At 37.4% G+C, this 14,415-nt stretch overlaps 1 protein-coding gene across 2 annotated transcripts in view; it reads left to right on the top strand.

The window, feature by feature from the left end:
* The window catches only part of LOC150092280 (uncharacterized), a 63,246-nt gene that overhangs the window by 29,354 nt on the left and 19,477 nt on the right, over positions 1–14,415 (top strand). For both annotated transcript variants that reach the window (XM_090414923.1, XM_090414924.1), the window contains 2 exons: positions 6,095–6,688; positions 12,118–13,970. In XM_090414923.1, coding sequence (XP_090271049.1) covers positions 6,190–6,688; positions 12,118–13,970 — 2,352 coding nt within the window. In that variant the 5' untranslated portion in view covers positions 6,095–6,189. The remainder of the gene's footprint in view (positions 1–6,094; positions 6,689–12,117; positions 13,971–14,415) is intronic.

Genomic DNA, 14,415 nt, shown 5'->3' with positions numbered 1-14,415 from the left:
GTAGCAACCAAATTTTCAACAACGCTTTGACAAAATGGATCCATTGGCCTTGACTTATGGTACATCAGTACCGTATATGGGTAGTGGATTGGGAAAGGAAAAACTTGTTTACATTGACTGTGCGTGAATGTGTGTTTCTTGTGATCGTTCATCTATGGGGGTGAGATTAGAGTTATAGTGATATTTTCGGTGTACTTTTGGTACGTGGATAGAACGTGGGATGCATCTATTAATTAATGCCTGCCTGATTGGCCTATCCGCTCTCCAACCAATACGCTTCATGTTCGAATCCTGCCTTAGCCATGAATGTTTGTAAAAGCCCATCCACAGTGGGAATGTACACCCTCTGTCCAAAAAGAAACCGAACTTTTCGAAAATAGAAGACACTAGTGGTGCCACCTGTTGTATCTTTTTGTTGTCGTAAGCGGCAACCTTCACTAGTGTTGTGTCAACTGTTCATGACATTTGTTTCATTAGAAGCCGAGTTATAGTGCCAAGGGTGACAGTGTGTTTTGACGAACGGTCGGAAAATGAGCTTGAAACAGAGCTGCGATTGATTTTTGTGTTAAACTTCGTAAACGTTTTACCCAAACGCATCAAATGCTTCAAAAAGCATACGGTGATGAATGCTTATCCCGTTCTCAAGTTTACGAGTGGTTTAAGCGATTTCAAAGTGGTCGTGAGACGCCTGAGGACGACGAAAAGCCGGGCCGTCCAAAAACTGGACTGAGGAAGTAAACGTATGAAAAGTGCGTGATTTCATCAAAGAAAACTCGAAATTGTCCGTGAGATTGATTGAAGATGAATTGGGGATTCCAAAATCAACTGTGCACAACATTTTGACGGAGAGTTTGAGCCTTCGTAAATTGAATTCGCGATTTCTTCCCCACAAGTTGACCGACGACCAAAAAATGTATCGAAGTGAACACTGCAAGGACCTCATTAAAACCGCTCGTAAGGGACTCAAACCTCCTTGAAACGATCGTTACTGGTGACGAAATGTTGTGTTTGAGTATGAGCCCGAAACAAAGCGCCAGAGTGCTGAGTGGAGACCACCAGAAGAGGGGCATCCGAAAAAAAGTCACTTCGAGAAGTCAAAAGTAAAGACAATGCTGATTTGTTTCTACGATTCCAAGGGCATTATCCACAAAGAATTCGTCCTGCTTGGCCAAACGGTCAATGGTAAGTTTATCTCGAAGTTTTGAAGCAACTAATAGCGAGAATTCGTCGCATACTGCATGAATATCGTGATGACCGACCTTTCTTCAAAACACACTGTCACTGTTGGCACTATAACTCGGCTTCTAATGAAATAAATGTCATAAACAGTTGACACAACACTAATAAAGGTTGCCGCTTTCGACAAGAAAAAGATGCAACTGCCACTAATTTCGTCTATTTTCGAAAAGTTCGGTTTCTTTTTGACAGAGGGTGTACTATATGTTTACCAAAATCCTTTGTGGATGAGAACTACGACTTGACATTAAAAAAATTATCTTTAAGAAGAACTGAAAAAGGAGGAAACGCAAACAAAAAAATTAAAGCAGCCTTGCGTCCTATAGGTACTTGGGAGGATGACAATCTGGAAACATTGAATGAGCAGTTGGGTCCCTGCTTCTTACAGGTGAGTGAGGTTAGTCGAGTGGACAATTTTTCCGTCATCCAACCAACCCGTGTAGATTCGATTGCTACTGAGAGCCAAAATGTTTGTGAATATCTTGTGAGACTACCAACCTACTTATTAGGTCCTGAAATATCTTTTAGGAGTTCCGTCTTTTAGTGTAGAGCAGGGTTTCCAGATTATATAACCTTTATCACACCCATGGTATTGATGTGCAGTAGGTGTATGACTTTTCATGTTTGCAATTCACATTAAATAAATCTCCGGCGATTTGTTACTATTACAAAGCGAATTGTCTGAGTGTTAGACAAACGAATTTTAGCTGTCCAACACTAAATGGCATTTAACAATTGGTGTTCAAATTAATTTGATTATTCTAAAATTTTTAAGGTATGCTCACTCCAAATCTATTATCCAAAAATGCATCATGCCAAGATACTTCCTTTTCCAGGCTACTGGTTCAAATTCCGCTGTTGGCATGGATGTTTGTGTCTTTCAGTGGGAGATGAATTGATTCGCTCTGTGCGACCATTCCGCTTACTGGCGGCCAGAAGTGGCTTGGAAAAAGTCCCATGTTTAGACTCTAGAATAGGGTTTCTGGATTATCTAAAAATAAATAAAAAATACAAAAACAAATAGGAAAAATTAAAAAAATCCTTAGGGCATCCACGATACGAATGTACTATACAGGTTTACAAAAAGCATTTCACTTGAAGGTGGAAACATTATTACTGTTGAACCTGTTGTCAAGTTAATTTGATTGTAATGCAAGGGAGATTTTGATTAAAGACTTTTGAAGTCCTTACAGTGATTTTGGAAACAGCCGATTCTTGTAATTGCTTTTCATTTTAATTCAAGTTAGATTATTGTTTATAGAACGAAACACTAGGTTATTTTGTATCAAATAAATATTCCATGTTGTATCTACTCATGAGCAGTCGTTTCTTTATTCAGATTTCGTCTAAATATGCTTTTCTACATTTTGTGTTTTCAAGTTGTACATCAGAAATTACTCATGATTGCATCCTTGGTCTGACATTAATAAGATGAAGAAAAATACATGGAATATTCCTTACTTTTGGAAATAACACCCACGAATGATCAATATTCTCAATATCGCAAACTGATTATGTGCTGTGCCAAACTCCTATTGTTCTAACGTAAACTAACCATGAAAGCAACAAACAGACCAGTGCCAGCAATAAAAGAAGAGAAAATAAATTTAGAAGCTAAATTAAAATCAACAAGTAGGCCAACACCACAAAAAATTAGGGAAAAAAGGCAGTTTGAGTCAAAGCAGAAAATAACTTTCGGCTGAAGACTGAGGTGCCAGATTGGTAGAAGAATATGTTGGCAATACAAGAAGAGATTGTTAAAATTGAGGATGTAACCACCACCCATCACGAGGTAGTTTTGTGCCGCACCTACCTGTTAAAGAACTCTGAAATCGATTTTCTTTTTCCATGGCGATTTGGTAAAATCTGATGATGGTCAGATGATGTTGCATTTTTATTCTTTTCAGATGCGAATGGCCTTTTGTCGTAGTTTTCCCTTTAGACTCTATATTGAGCATTAATACACAAGTTAGCATTTTTGATTCAAACGAAAGAATTTTGAAACAGAAAAATAAATGTGAATATAAAAATATATAACGCCAGCATGAATACTGCTGGCTTATCATGCATATAATAAATTTTATTTCTTAGTTTTGTTCTCCAACTAAGCACATTTATTTTATCGGGTGGTTCAAAATTCCACGTACAAACTTTGAGAGGAGGTAGAGAACATCAAAATCAACCATATTCACATAGCAAAGCATGACCGGAAACGCCAACCGAAACTGATAGGTGGCGCTGTTCCCAGCGTTCCAGGTGAGCAATTGGGGCCTCGTCATTCAAGCTTTCGACGTCGTACGAAGAACATGCGTCGTTTTACGAACGCTGAGATGGCAGACATGCATCTCGTTTACCATATTATGTATCCAACTATTTATTGAACTGTTCAGTTAGGCCTAATAAAGTTTTTTACACTACTTATGCCTTGTGCTATTTCTGTATCTTTGCGTCCCTGTTAGTACCTTCCGGTGGCGTTTCCGGCCATGTTTTCCTATGTGAATATGGTTGATTTTGATGTTCTCTATCTCTTCTCAAAGTTTGTATGTGGAATTTTGAACCACCCTGTATATCAACAACTTACTCTATTGGCCACCAATCCAATACACAATTTCTCTGATGATAGCACGTTATATTCTTCGTTTTTACTTGACAAACCCTTTTTATAAGCACAAATCACCAGAATTTAACAGCGGCAACAACCTCTGCACACCATTCTTTGATGGGCATTGAATAACCTTGTCAATTTCAATGTCTAAAACCACAGTTATATGCATGAAATTACCAAATGGTTTGTAATGCATCATCAATGTATACATTCATATAATATACGTATTATATATTATTATAATATAATAAAATCACAGGACACATGCTAATGTGTACAGAGAAAGTTGCATAACATTAATTAGGAACAAAATGAAACAAAGTAGTTCAACATCATTTACATTTTTTACATTTTACACCTGATACTGGAACTATATATTTTAGGTCCTTATAACCATTAAGGAAAACATCTTGTTTGATATTTACGTATTCGTTGCGTTTTTTTATGAATAATAGTACCCTATAGACGTATAAATATCTAAGGGGTAGTATGTTTAGTATGGTGTATTTATTACACATTGCAGTATCCTTATATTTGTTTCTAGTTAAGATTTTAATTACTTTATTGCGAGTCGAGACTAAAGGTTTCAGCGTAGTGCGATAGATTCCTCCCCAACTTAATATACCATATTGTAGTGAGCTTTGAATCCAGGCAGATTATAATATTTTTAGCATATTTAAATTTAAGAATCTGTTTAGGTAGTAAAGTCTGTTTAACATAATCCTTACTTTATTTACGACATCGGTGATAAGTAGTTTCCAGCTTACATTACTATCAATTTTTAATCCCAAGTAAGTTATTACACTGACTTTTTCTATTTTAATTTGTTACTTTTAAAATATCAGCAATCACTATGATTTGCATTTGTTCGGCTGTGTCCCTAGCGAAAATTAGTACTGTATCATCTGCAAAAGTATTTATTTTACTGTTTAGTTTAAGATTGCAAAAGTCATTGATAAAAATATTAAATTAAATTGTTCTTAAGACAGATCCTTGTGGCACATCAGAGTTTACTGTTTTGGAGCTGCTAAAGCTGTTGTTTATTTTTACAATTTGTGATCTGGCATTTAAGTAATTTTTGAAAACATCGACCACCGTTAATACCATCGTGAAGTTTGGGCTGTTTTTAGGCTAGCTATAAAAAGGTTTTTTTTTTTTTTGATTTTCGTTTTCACAAGTGGGGAAAAGATATACGGAATTATCGATTCTCTTGGAAGGGCAATTCTGAGAGGTGGTTTTACTATTTTTTAGGATGCTTTCACTAACTGTGACAAAATGGTTATTGAACTCTTCAGCTAATCGCCAGTCTCAATTTTCTCTATTCCTATCGATATCTTTAAGTATCGGGAGGGTTTGTTTATGAATGTCTTTGCCGATTAATTTATTCACAAACTTCCATTGTTTTCTGGGGTGTGTTGGCATTTTAGGAATTCATTTCTATAGCCTGTGTAGCTCAGTGGATGTGGCGTTTGCATACCACGGCGCTTGGCCGCACGCACGAAGGAAGACTTGGTTTCGAGTCTAGTCGCCGACTAGAGGAAATTTTTCTAAGCCTTTCTTCGACCGGTTCCCGAGTTAGTCGATCTCTGGCAAGTGGGTTTTTCCTCCCGGAAACTCGGGTTTTTCGTCCCGTAAACTCAAGAAAATCGACCGTAGAACCCGCATTATTTCAGACATTAAATATATTGTGTTAGGGTTAGGGACCACGAGATGGCGGCACATTTGAGCCGTCTCTCTTCACTGCGTATTGCTTAATTAGTGATAGCCTTGGTCCATCTATCTCTGATTGGTACCAGTGGAGATTGAACTGCCCATTCAGTCTCCAAAAGTTACATAGGGCTAAATGGCCTCGCCTACTCCCCGTATACGGGAATAAAAAGGCGTTAGCTGATTTTTTTTTTTTTTATATATCCCATAAAATTATTTTGTAATGCAAGCGATAAAACAGAGTTATTTGTATTTATTTATGTATTTGGTTTACTTTTTAGCGATTATCATTATTGTGTTAATAGCAAAATGTTTGGTGATTCTGAAGTTTGAAGTACAATTACGTTGCAAAAAAAAGAGAATGTAAATTAGACAATAAAATTAAAATAAATAAATAAAAATAAAATAAAATAAAACAAATAAAAATAAAATACAATAAAATTTAATTATGTAATTAGATAAACTTTTTTATTAATAACAAATAAATTAATAACTGAATAAATATCGAATTAAAATTTAACAAACTGATTTTTTTTTTCTTTGCAGAATGGGGGTCCTCATAATTAGAAGCAAGATCAACAGTCGATGACAGTGACGATAAAACAGTTCCATACCAGATGTAATACTCGTATGTTCGTATTATGGCACAAACACTCATAAATCCAACGAATGCTCCAAGCATGAGGACTACACAAAATTCCAGTACGTCCACAATGCCAGATCATTTTGTACAAAGGCCCCTCCCAGGTGTACGCAGCGCCGACCATCTATCCTCAACCCATCCCTCCTTTCAGACATCACCCATTGCTTCTACCTTGGGGGATGTGATTTCTTACCCATCTTCCGCTGTCCAGTCGCGAACAACACCAAAACTCCCGTCCGTGTCTTTCGTAGGGAACAACGTTAGTGACAGTGTGGTGAATTCTGTAACACCTTTTGCACAAACGCTTCCGTTAAATGATTTCCAGAATCATGCTCTTAATACACTTATAACTAGAGAGACAGAAGGAAAAATTCAGAGGAACTTGGTGACTCCAAACGGTGGACATTTTTCCCAGCCGGATTTCATAACAGGATACGAAAATCTTGCAGTGGGATACTTCATGCCTCCTGTGATTTTCTCATCTTCTACAAAATCAGGTAAGACTCCTTTTTTTTATGTTAATTGAATCTGTACTTTAATGTACTTCAGTTAATGATGCGTGGACCGGCTGTCTATTTAACAAAAATGAACTAAAAGTGTCACCCTTAAGCATTAAAAGATAAAAATAAGAGCGCTCAAAGCTAACGTGAATATCATAAAGAACTGATTAATGTTCACTCCAATGAGGTATTGGAGTGAACAGAACTGGAGTGAGATTCACATAAGGATAGTAAAAAGTTGAGACATAAGTATATGTAAAAAAAGTATTTAATAAAGATAATTTAATAAATATTAAATAACTAGGAAAAGCTCTAGAGGCAAACAAGGATATTCTTTCTCATGTCCTACCTCTAAGCTTCCAATAAGCAGGGTAGTACTCCCACACCGGATGATGAAAATAGACTACCACCTAAACACATTTACAAGCATCTATTTCTGCATTTGTAATTCGATCTCCACAGCTTGTATTTTGTATTTGAAATTGTCATTCTGGATGTTGGATACCAAATGCTTGGAAATCTACGAAATACTCGTATGTGACTCCGGAATTTTTTTCCCCTGTTTTGATAGGTTGGTAACCTAGAGGATCCATCAAATGCCAACTAAGAAATCGCATTGTAGTATCGATTATGCTAATGTTAGCGGTGCTTTTATATTTAAAAATGTTTAGAAAAATAGCCAAAAATCATTGGGAAATCAAGGTAATCTTCCATTTCCATTTTCTTTTCTAGAGCCCAAAGACCCAGTCAGAAACACACGCCATTTAAACCTAATACGCTGGACTCATGTATCCTTAGCTGAGTCGGGCCTAATATCAAACTAAGACTCTAAAAGACGGTGAATATTCACATGCGTGAGTTGCTTTTTCAAGTATGGAAAAGGTTATAGTGAGCAGCACCCTGAAGATTAATGAAGCAAAAATTATTTAAGAAAAAAAAAGAAAAAGAAACACTGGCCAAGGTCACGATGTTTAGGTAACTGAGAGCCTTGGATTTGTCAAGTCCCGAAAATAAAGTTTTCTTTATTACGGATGGCATGCAATGGCGCCCTGATCCATGACTCATTGTCTGTAACGCCTCTAGAAAAAGAAAAAAAAAATGTTTTTGCTTCTAACTTAACTTCCTAATGGAAGTTGCATTTCTATTTTTTTTTCTTTGCAACGAGCGATTAACTTCCACGACCTTCATATAGTACAAATATTAGAAAAACGTCATGACTTTAGATTAAGTATTTTCTTCGCAAACTATTAGATGCCAAACGTGTCCATTAACTCAAACCAGCTGTCAGCACTTCGTTAATGTTTATGCTGACCTAGTTACACGGTAGCATTATAGTTCAATTCGATTTCACTTATTTATTTATTCTTCTTGATCAATATAGGATTCTCTAGACATATTCTTTATTTTGTCGATCTCTCGCTCTAGGGGACACAATTCATATGATATTATCAAATACTTTGTGATAATCATTATCACACGAGTATCATAAGCGTCTTTTAGAATTGATACGTGCTGAAGATCTTTGTATCTTATGACGTCATAAAATATTCAATAATTTATTACCATTAGTGGCGCCATCTTCTGTTGACACTGAGCTCAGTCAGCTTCTCTGTAATATTTACAAAGTAAGTTTTTTTTTTTGAATCTTATGACGTCATAAAATATTCGATAATTTATTACCATTAGTGGCGCCATCTTCTGTTGACACTGAGCTCAGTCAGCTTCTCTGTAATATTTACAAAGTTAGTTTTTTTTTTTGAATCTTATGACGTCATAAAATATTCGATAATTTATTACCATTAGTGGCGCCATCTTCTGTTGACACTGAGCTCAGTCAGCTTCTCTGTAATATTTACAAAGTTAGTTTTTTTTTGTGTGTGTGTGTGGAAACGTCATTTCGGTTTATACTGTGTTTAACTGCACGGCAACAGAATATTTTTGGAGTCATTTGACCACGCACGCTTTCCTCCAACTACCCCAAAGGATGTGGGAATGATATACGGACTTATTATATAGGGCGAGGTGTCATCCAAGGTCACCGCCATTGTAGATGCCGAAAAGAACTTGGACAGCATTCAGAATTTTAGATGCATGTTTTACAGCTTGTTTTAGCATTAGGTCACCCAGCATGTTGTCGTTTTACAGACGTTTATCATCTTAATATTCTTGTCAGCGTCTTTTGGTCAAGTTTATGAGTTTGACGTTTATAGATTTGTAATCTCCCTCTTTTTTTATTTTATTTTATTAATGAATAGATGACTAATGTTTCTCAAGCTTCCTTAAGAGATCGATTGATCATTATACAGAGCCGGTAAATGTATGATGTTATACATTATGGGTGGGGGTCACACCTAGACCGGTTTCAACCTTTATTGAGGTCTCATCAGTGAGTAGGCAGACCCTGAAATGCCAAGGTTTAAGTAATACAGTGCTTATCAATTTTACCTATGCAAGTTGCCACAAGGTGCTTTGACCTTAATGTATAACATGTTATGACCAACAGGATTGATGGCTCTGTTAGAACATTTCTATAATAGAATATTGTTGGGGCGAACTTACCTTCTCAATAATGGGGGAATATGGTAGTGGAGAGTCATAATGATGTCAGGACTTGGATGGAAGTTTGCAATGAACGAACTTTTTATGTTTGAGAAGGTTTTGAGAAGGCCTCTGGCTACACTTAATTTTTTCAATATTGAGGATGGACAAAAGCGTAAGTACACGAACACAGTCAATCAGACACGGGTTCGTTTCCTAATGACAGTTTTCCATATCCCCTATTCATTATCATAAAGGTTGTACTTGAAGCCGTTTCTGACGTCTATACGATAAACACGGTTTAATTTTGGGTGATCTCCTACTAAAATGATAGAACTGTGTTCGAAAAAGTTCAACAGGGATCCTGAACACCAATCGTAACTAAATTCCATCCATCCATCCAATGAGGAATTATTAACATCAGTACTAAACATTGTTGACTTTGTAATGTACACTTTGGACATCTCAGCTGGAACAACAAAATGTAGAAGCAAATAGGAGATGCAGCCTAGAAAAGTCTTTGTTCTAATCCACTCAACAAAGAAAACTCTTGTTTTTTTTATGGAATATGCTATATTGAAAATATGTTTACAATTTGGTCACATCCAGAAAATGCTCTGATTCTCTTCCTAGACCAAATCAATACATCTCTGTATGGATTATCTCCGGATATAATTCTGCTTCTCATCCATAGAAAAAAAGTAGGCATCATCGAAACCGTATTGAACAGAGCTCACTTCATCTGTCCTACATACTCCGACCTACAGCAAGAACTGGACACCCTTAAAACTAATCCAATTAAATGGGTTCAACTTCAGTAGTAAAGCATCTATAGATACTTACAGTTCGAAATCACGTAATTCCAATTCGAACGTAGGATATGATTGTTTTATATCTATTTGGTGTCCGAACCAATCTCAAGAAACTGGAAGAGATATAATGCTTGTTAATGTTGTTATCACTGGGTACTGCAATATCGATAATCCAAACCTGTCGCTGTTCAATAAATGTGATGTCAGGTCTATTGTGTTCCAAATGCCGATCAGTTTGCATTCTGAAGTCCTAGAGAATTTTTGCTGTTTCGTTTTCCAGTACTGTCTCTATTTTATGCTGCCACCAGTTATCAGAAGTAGGAAAGTCATTATTATTAACCATTAATAATAATAATAATAATAATATTATTATTATTATTATTATTATTATTATTATTATTATTATTCGTGACACCTCCAAGGAGTCCGAAGACTCATTGCGGGAGGACACCTATTGTACAACTATCCGTCTCCACCACTACACCGAACCTCTACTACAAATTAACATCATCGTCATCTACTGCCCACCACCACCATAGCTAGTGTTTTTTGTCTGTCAATTGCGTGTTCCGAAGGGCCGATGTGTCTGTATGCGGGATGAAAAACCCTCAAAATGTTAGCCAATTCCTCGCTTATCACCAGCGCATCAGATTTAGCGAAAGTAAAACACGTGATACATGTGACGCGAATGACAAGTTGGTGAGACACGCACACGTAGGAGGAGAAGAAATGTTCCTAATGAAAATACTTTTTGCATTCTTTCAGCTGGTGCCAGCATGCTCGTTCAGCACATTGCTTGCCAAGAAATCAAATTTACCAAACACTGTCGTACCGCTAATGGTTCTTTCCAAACAGTTAGAATGATTGTACAGTGAAACGCTGTTAAACCATGGATTTTTGATCAACATAACAGCATAAGGCATTGCAAAAACAAATTAATGTTTAGACTTAAATTATTTTTTCAATTAACGTAAATTTGAAGTGAGTGTACAGCGTAAGAACTTACATTTGTCTTTTAGGTCAATATTTGCGCAAGTTATTCTGGGATTGAGTGAACCAATGTTATTGAAATTTAACAAAGGGAAAGAACTGGCTGAAATTATCTGTCACAAGAACTTCGCCCCAATTGAATGAAGATTTAGAATACATAAAAGCAACTTCAACTTCCAACTTCTGTATATCATTTATTATCACACCAATCGAACTCATTAGGTCCATCTTTGATCCGAAGCCTTAGTTATTTCGGCCTTAATTTCAAACAGTAAACCAGGTTGGCTGTCAACCATTAGTATAGAGAGTAGGGGACCAATACTTTAAATGTAAGATATGGATTTTCCTCAACCGTAGCAATCTCCGAGGTTTTAGCTATAAGATACATAAAGGACGAGTCTTGTGTACTCACTGACAAGTATAAAGACCGAAATTTTAATCCAATTCGATTTTCTTGTCCAATGTTTTCAAGCCTCATCCGTTCGAGGCTTGACTGGAATATACCATCCTTGACCAGTTTGAAACAAAACGGAAAACTGAGTCCCAATTTGGGAAGAATTGGCGAAAACAATCTAGCAGTTTATATGGAAATTAATCCAAAGTCTGAGTCTCTCTCAAAGTAGCATACAAGAGATTTGTTTTTTCATAAACGACATATAGAACTTTTTTCATTCATTTATCAGTAGCACTTACGGACGTTTTACAGTATTCAACCTCTCAAGTGTCCCATTGGACACTTCTTTCGCTGAGATAATTCTTAACCTAAAGATTTTTTTCAAAGAAAGTTCTATCAGATTGAATGGTCATCGTTTGACTCTTAAATTTACTCCTAACTGTAAAAACATTCTGGTATAATTTTATGCAGTGTGTGTGTGTGTGTGTGTGTGTGTGTGTGTGTGTGTGTGTGTGTGTGTGTGTGTGTGTGTGTGTGTGTGTGTGTGTGTGTGTGTGTGTGTGTGTGTGTGTGTGTGTGTGTGTGTGTGTGTGTGTGTGTGTGTGTGTGTGTGTGTGTGTGTTGTGGCGACATTTCATGTGATTCTAACTGGCTCTCAATAATTACAGTATTTTTTCTATTCTTTCCAACAGTCTCCTCGTCAAATCTAGTCTCCAGGGAACACAACCAGCTCCGGTATCCAATACACAGCCACTGTTGTGGGGAAGCAGCAACTCAACCAGCCACAACTCCCAATTTTCTTGCGGTGCATTTGGACATTTTATCTCCTCCTTCAGACAGTAATTCTTCATCAGCTCCAACACTTACTGACGTTACAAGTCCGTGCTCTGTCTTGTCTCCAGTCTCCGTTACGTCTCCGTATGTTGCGTCTCAATCATCCGAATCGAACAAAGTTGCGTCGTGCAGCAGGAACTCCCATTTATTTGGAAGCCGAAACCAAAGTTCGTCAGCAGTGAACAGAAACGTTCCTATCGACTGCGGTACTGTACATACAAATGAACAAACGTTGTCGTTAGTGTGTCAAAACGATGCCATTCCAACACACGAAGATGTTATCGACTCCCTGTTACAGGTTGCCTCAAATGATCCACTCTTTAGTGTTCCGCCTCAGTCAATAATAGCAAGTGTATCCTCTGTGTCATCTAACGGAGACTCTTCAAATCTGTCTGATATAAATCCCTCCATAGAACAACTGTCTTCCTCCATTCTTATGCCAGAACAGATCTCTTATAATAACCAAGAATTTCCTACAAACTCAGAACTTCATCCGTATCCGGTGACAAGCACTAATGGTACTGTTGGTGAGATTACATCATACACTTCAAAACAGGACTACGTGTGGAATAAATACCCAGTGCTGCCACCTGTGATGAATAATGCTACCTCATTCGTTGAATTCGCTTATCCCGAATTCACCTCAACCAGTGCTTTAGCAAATTATGGACTTACGCATCCTTCTATGTCACCATTGTCTTTACCCTGCGCCGAACTTTCTTCAAATGCTTCTACGTTTGCTAGTCCACGAAATTCAGCTAGGTCGAGTCACTCAGGTAGAGTCTCCAGAAATAAGCGAGCCCTCTCTATTTCACCGCTCTCTGCAGAAGGACTCGATCTAAATACGATCATTAGAATGTCCCCCACATCTCTTATAGCTTGCTTCAATGGTTCACGGAGTTCGTCATCGAGCATGTCTCCGGCATCTGGTGAAAGAACAGGATGTTATGGTCACTTATCTGCCAGAAATAGCAGCAGTCCTCGATCCGGATCGGCATCTTCCTCTCATCGAATGAGCATCTCATATACTCCACAAACGAATGCATCGAGTCTTTCAGTAACCAGTGGAAGAGAAAATAAAGAAGAGTTTCCGGATCTTACGAGCAATATGGTGGTCTATCAAAACATGCAAGCTTTGGAACAGGGAACCCTGGGTGATACGTTGAACAACCCTCTTGCTGTTGTTCAGCAAACACTGCAGAACAATCTACAGCTACTCAATCAAAAAACGGAACACTTTCATGAGTCTTGCATGTACATATCCACTTCATCTCCTCTTCCACCACCTCCTCCTCCATTGTTATACCCTCCCGCACCTATTCCACCTCCTCCTAATCGTCCACCCCCTTCTTATGATCAACATATGGCCAGGAAATTAAACTTTCAAAAGAAAAAAAGTTCGTCCGATAGTAGTCAACCATCAAATTATTCAAGTTTTGAAAGTTCTGAAGGTGAACGCCTGGGAGATTGTACTGACAATGAGCAGGTGGGAAAACCGTATCAGTGTCAGTGGATAGACTGTAGTACCACTTTCCAAGAGCAGGAGGACTTAGTACAGCATATAGAAAAAGCCCACATAGAACAAAGGAAAGGGGAAGACTTTACTTGTTACTGGCAGGGATGTCCCAGGAGGTTCCGTCCATTCAATGCTAAATATAAACTACATATTCATATGAGGGTCCACTCAGGAGAGAAACCCAACAAATGTACGGTAAGGTATTATATCGATGTTTTATTCTCTTTCGCTTTGTTGTTTAATAAGTTGCTAGACAAACAGTTCTTCAAATGCAGATTTGAGGAACGAACTGGTCTTTATTTTTATGCACAAAACAAAACCGAGTTTAAAGCAATAAAAAACTCTGTCAACTCCGTATGAGACCCTCATAACTTAGCTCCTGAATGTCGTACACAAATTAGAATCCAGGCCTTTCCATTCAGAGCGCTGAATTTATTTATAAACATATTACTTGTACAGAAAGAACTATTGATCGAGGTTTAACAATCTCCCTTAACATGGCAGACACATCAGTCAGTCCTCGATTTACGACGTATGTGACGTACAACCACTCGTACTTACGACGGCCTTTCCATTAATATGTTCATGCGTGTTTAAGTCAAGCATATAACTAAATATAAATTCAGGAGGTCTAAAACAA

This window comes from Typopeltis vanoorti, chromosome 26, assembly GCF_054136105.1.
Source record: "Typopeltis vanoorti isolate ZY-2024b chromosome 26, IOZ_Tvanoo_1.0, whole genome shotgun sequence".
Lineage (NCBI taxonomy): Eukaryota > Metazoa > Arthropoda > Arachnida > Uropygi > Thelyphonidae > Typopeltis > Typopeltis vanoorti.
This window is presented reverse-complemented; position numbering and strand designations above follow the sequence as displayed.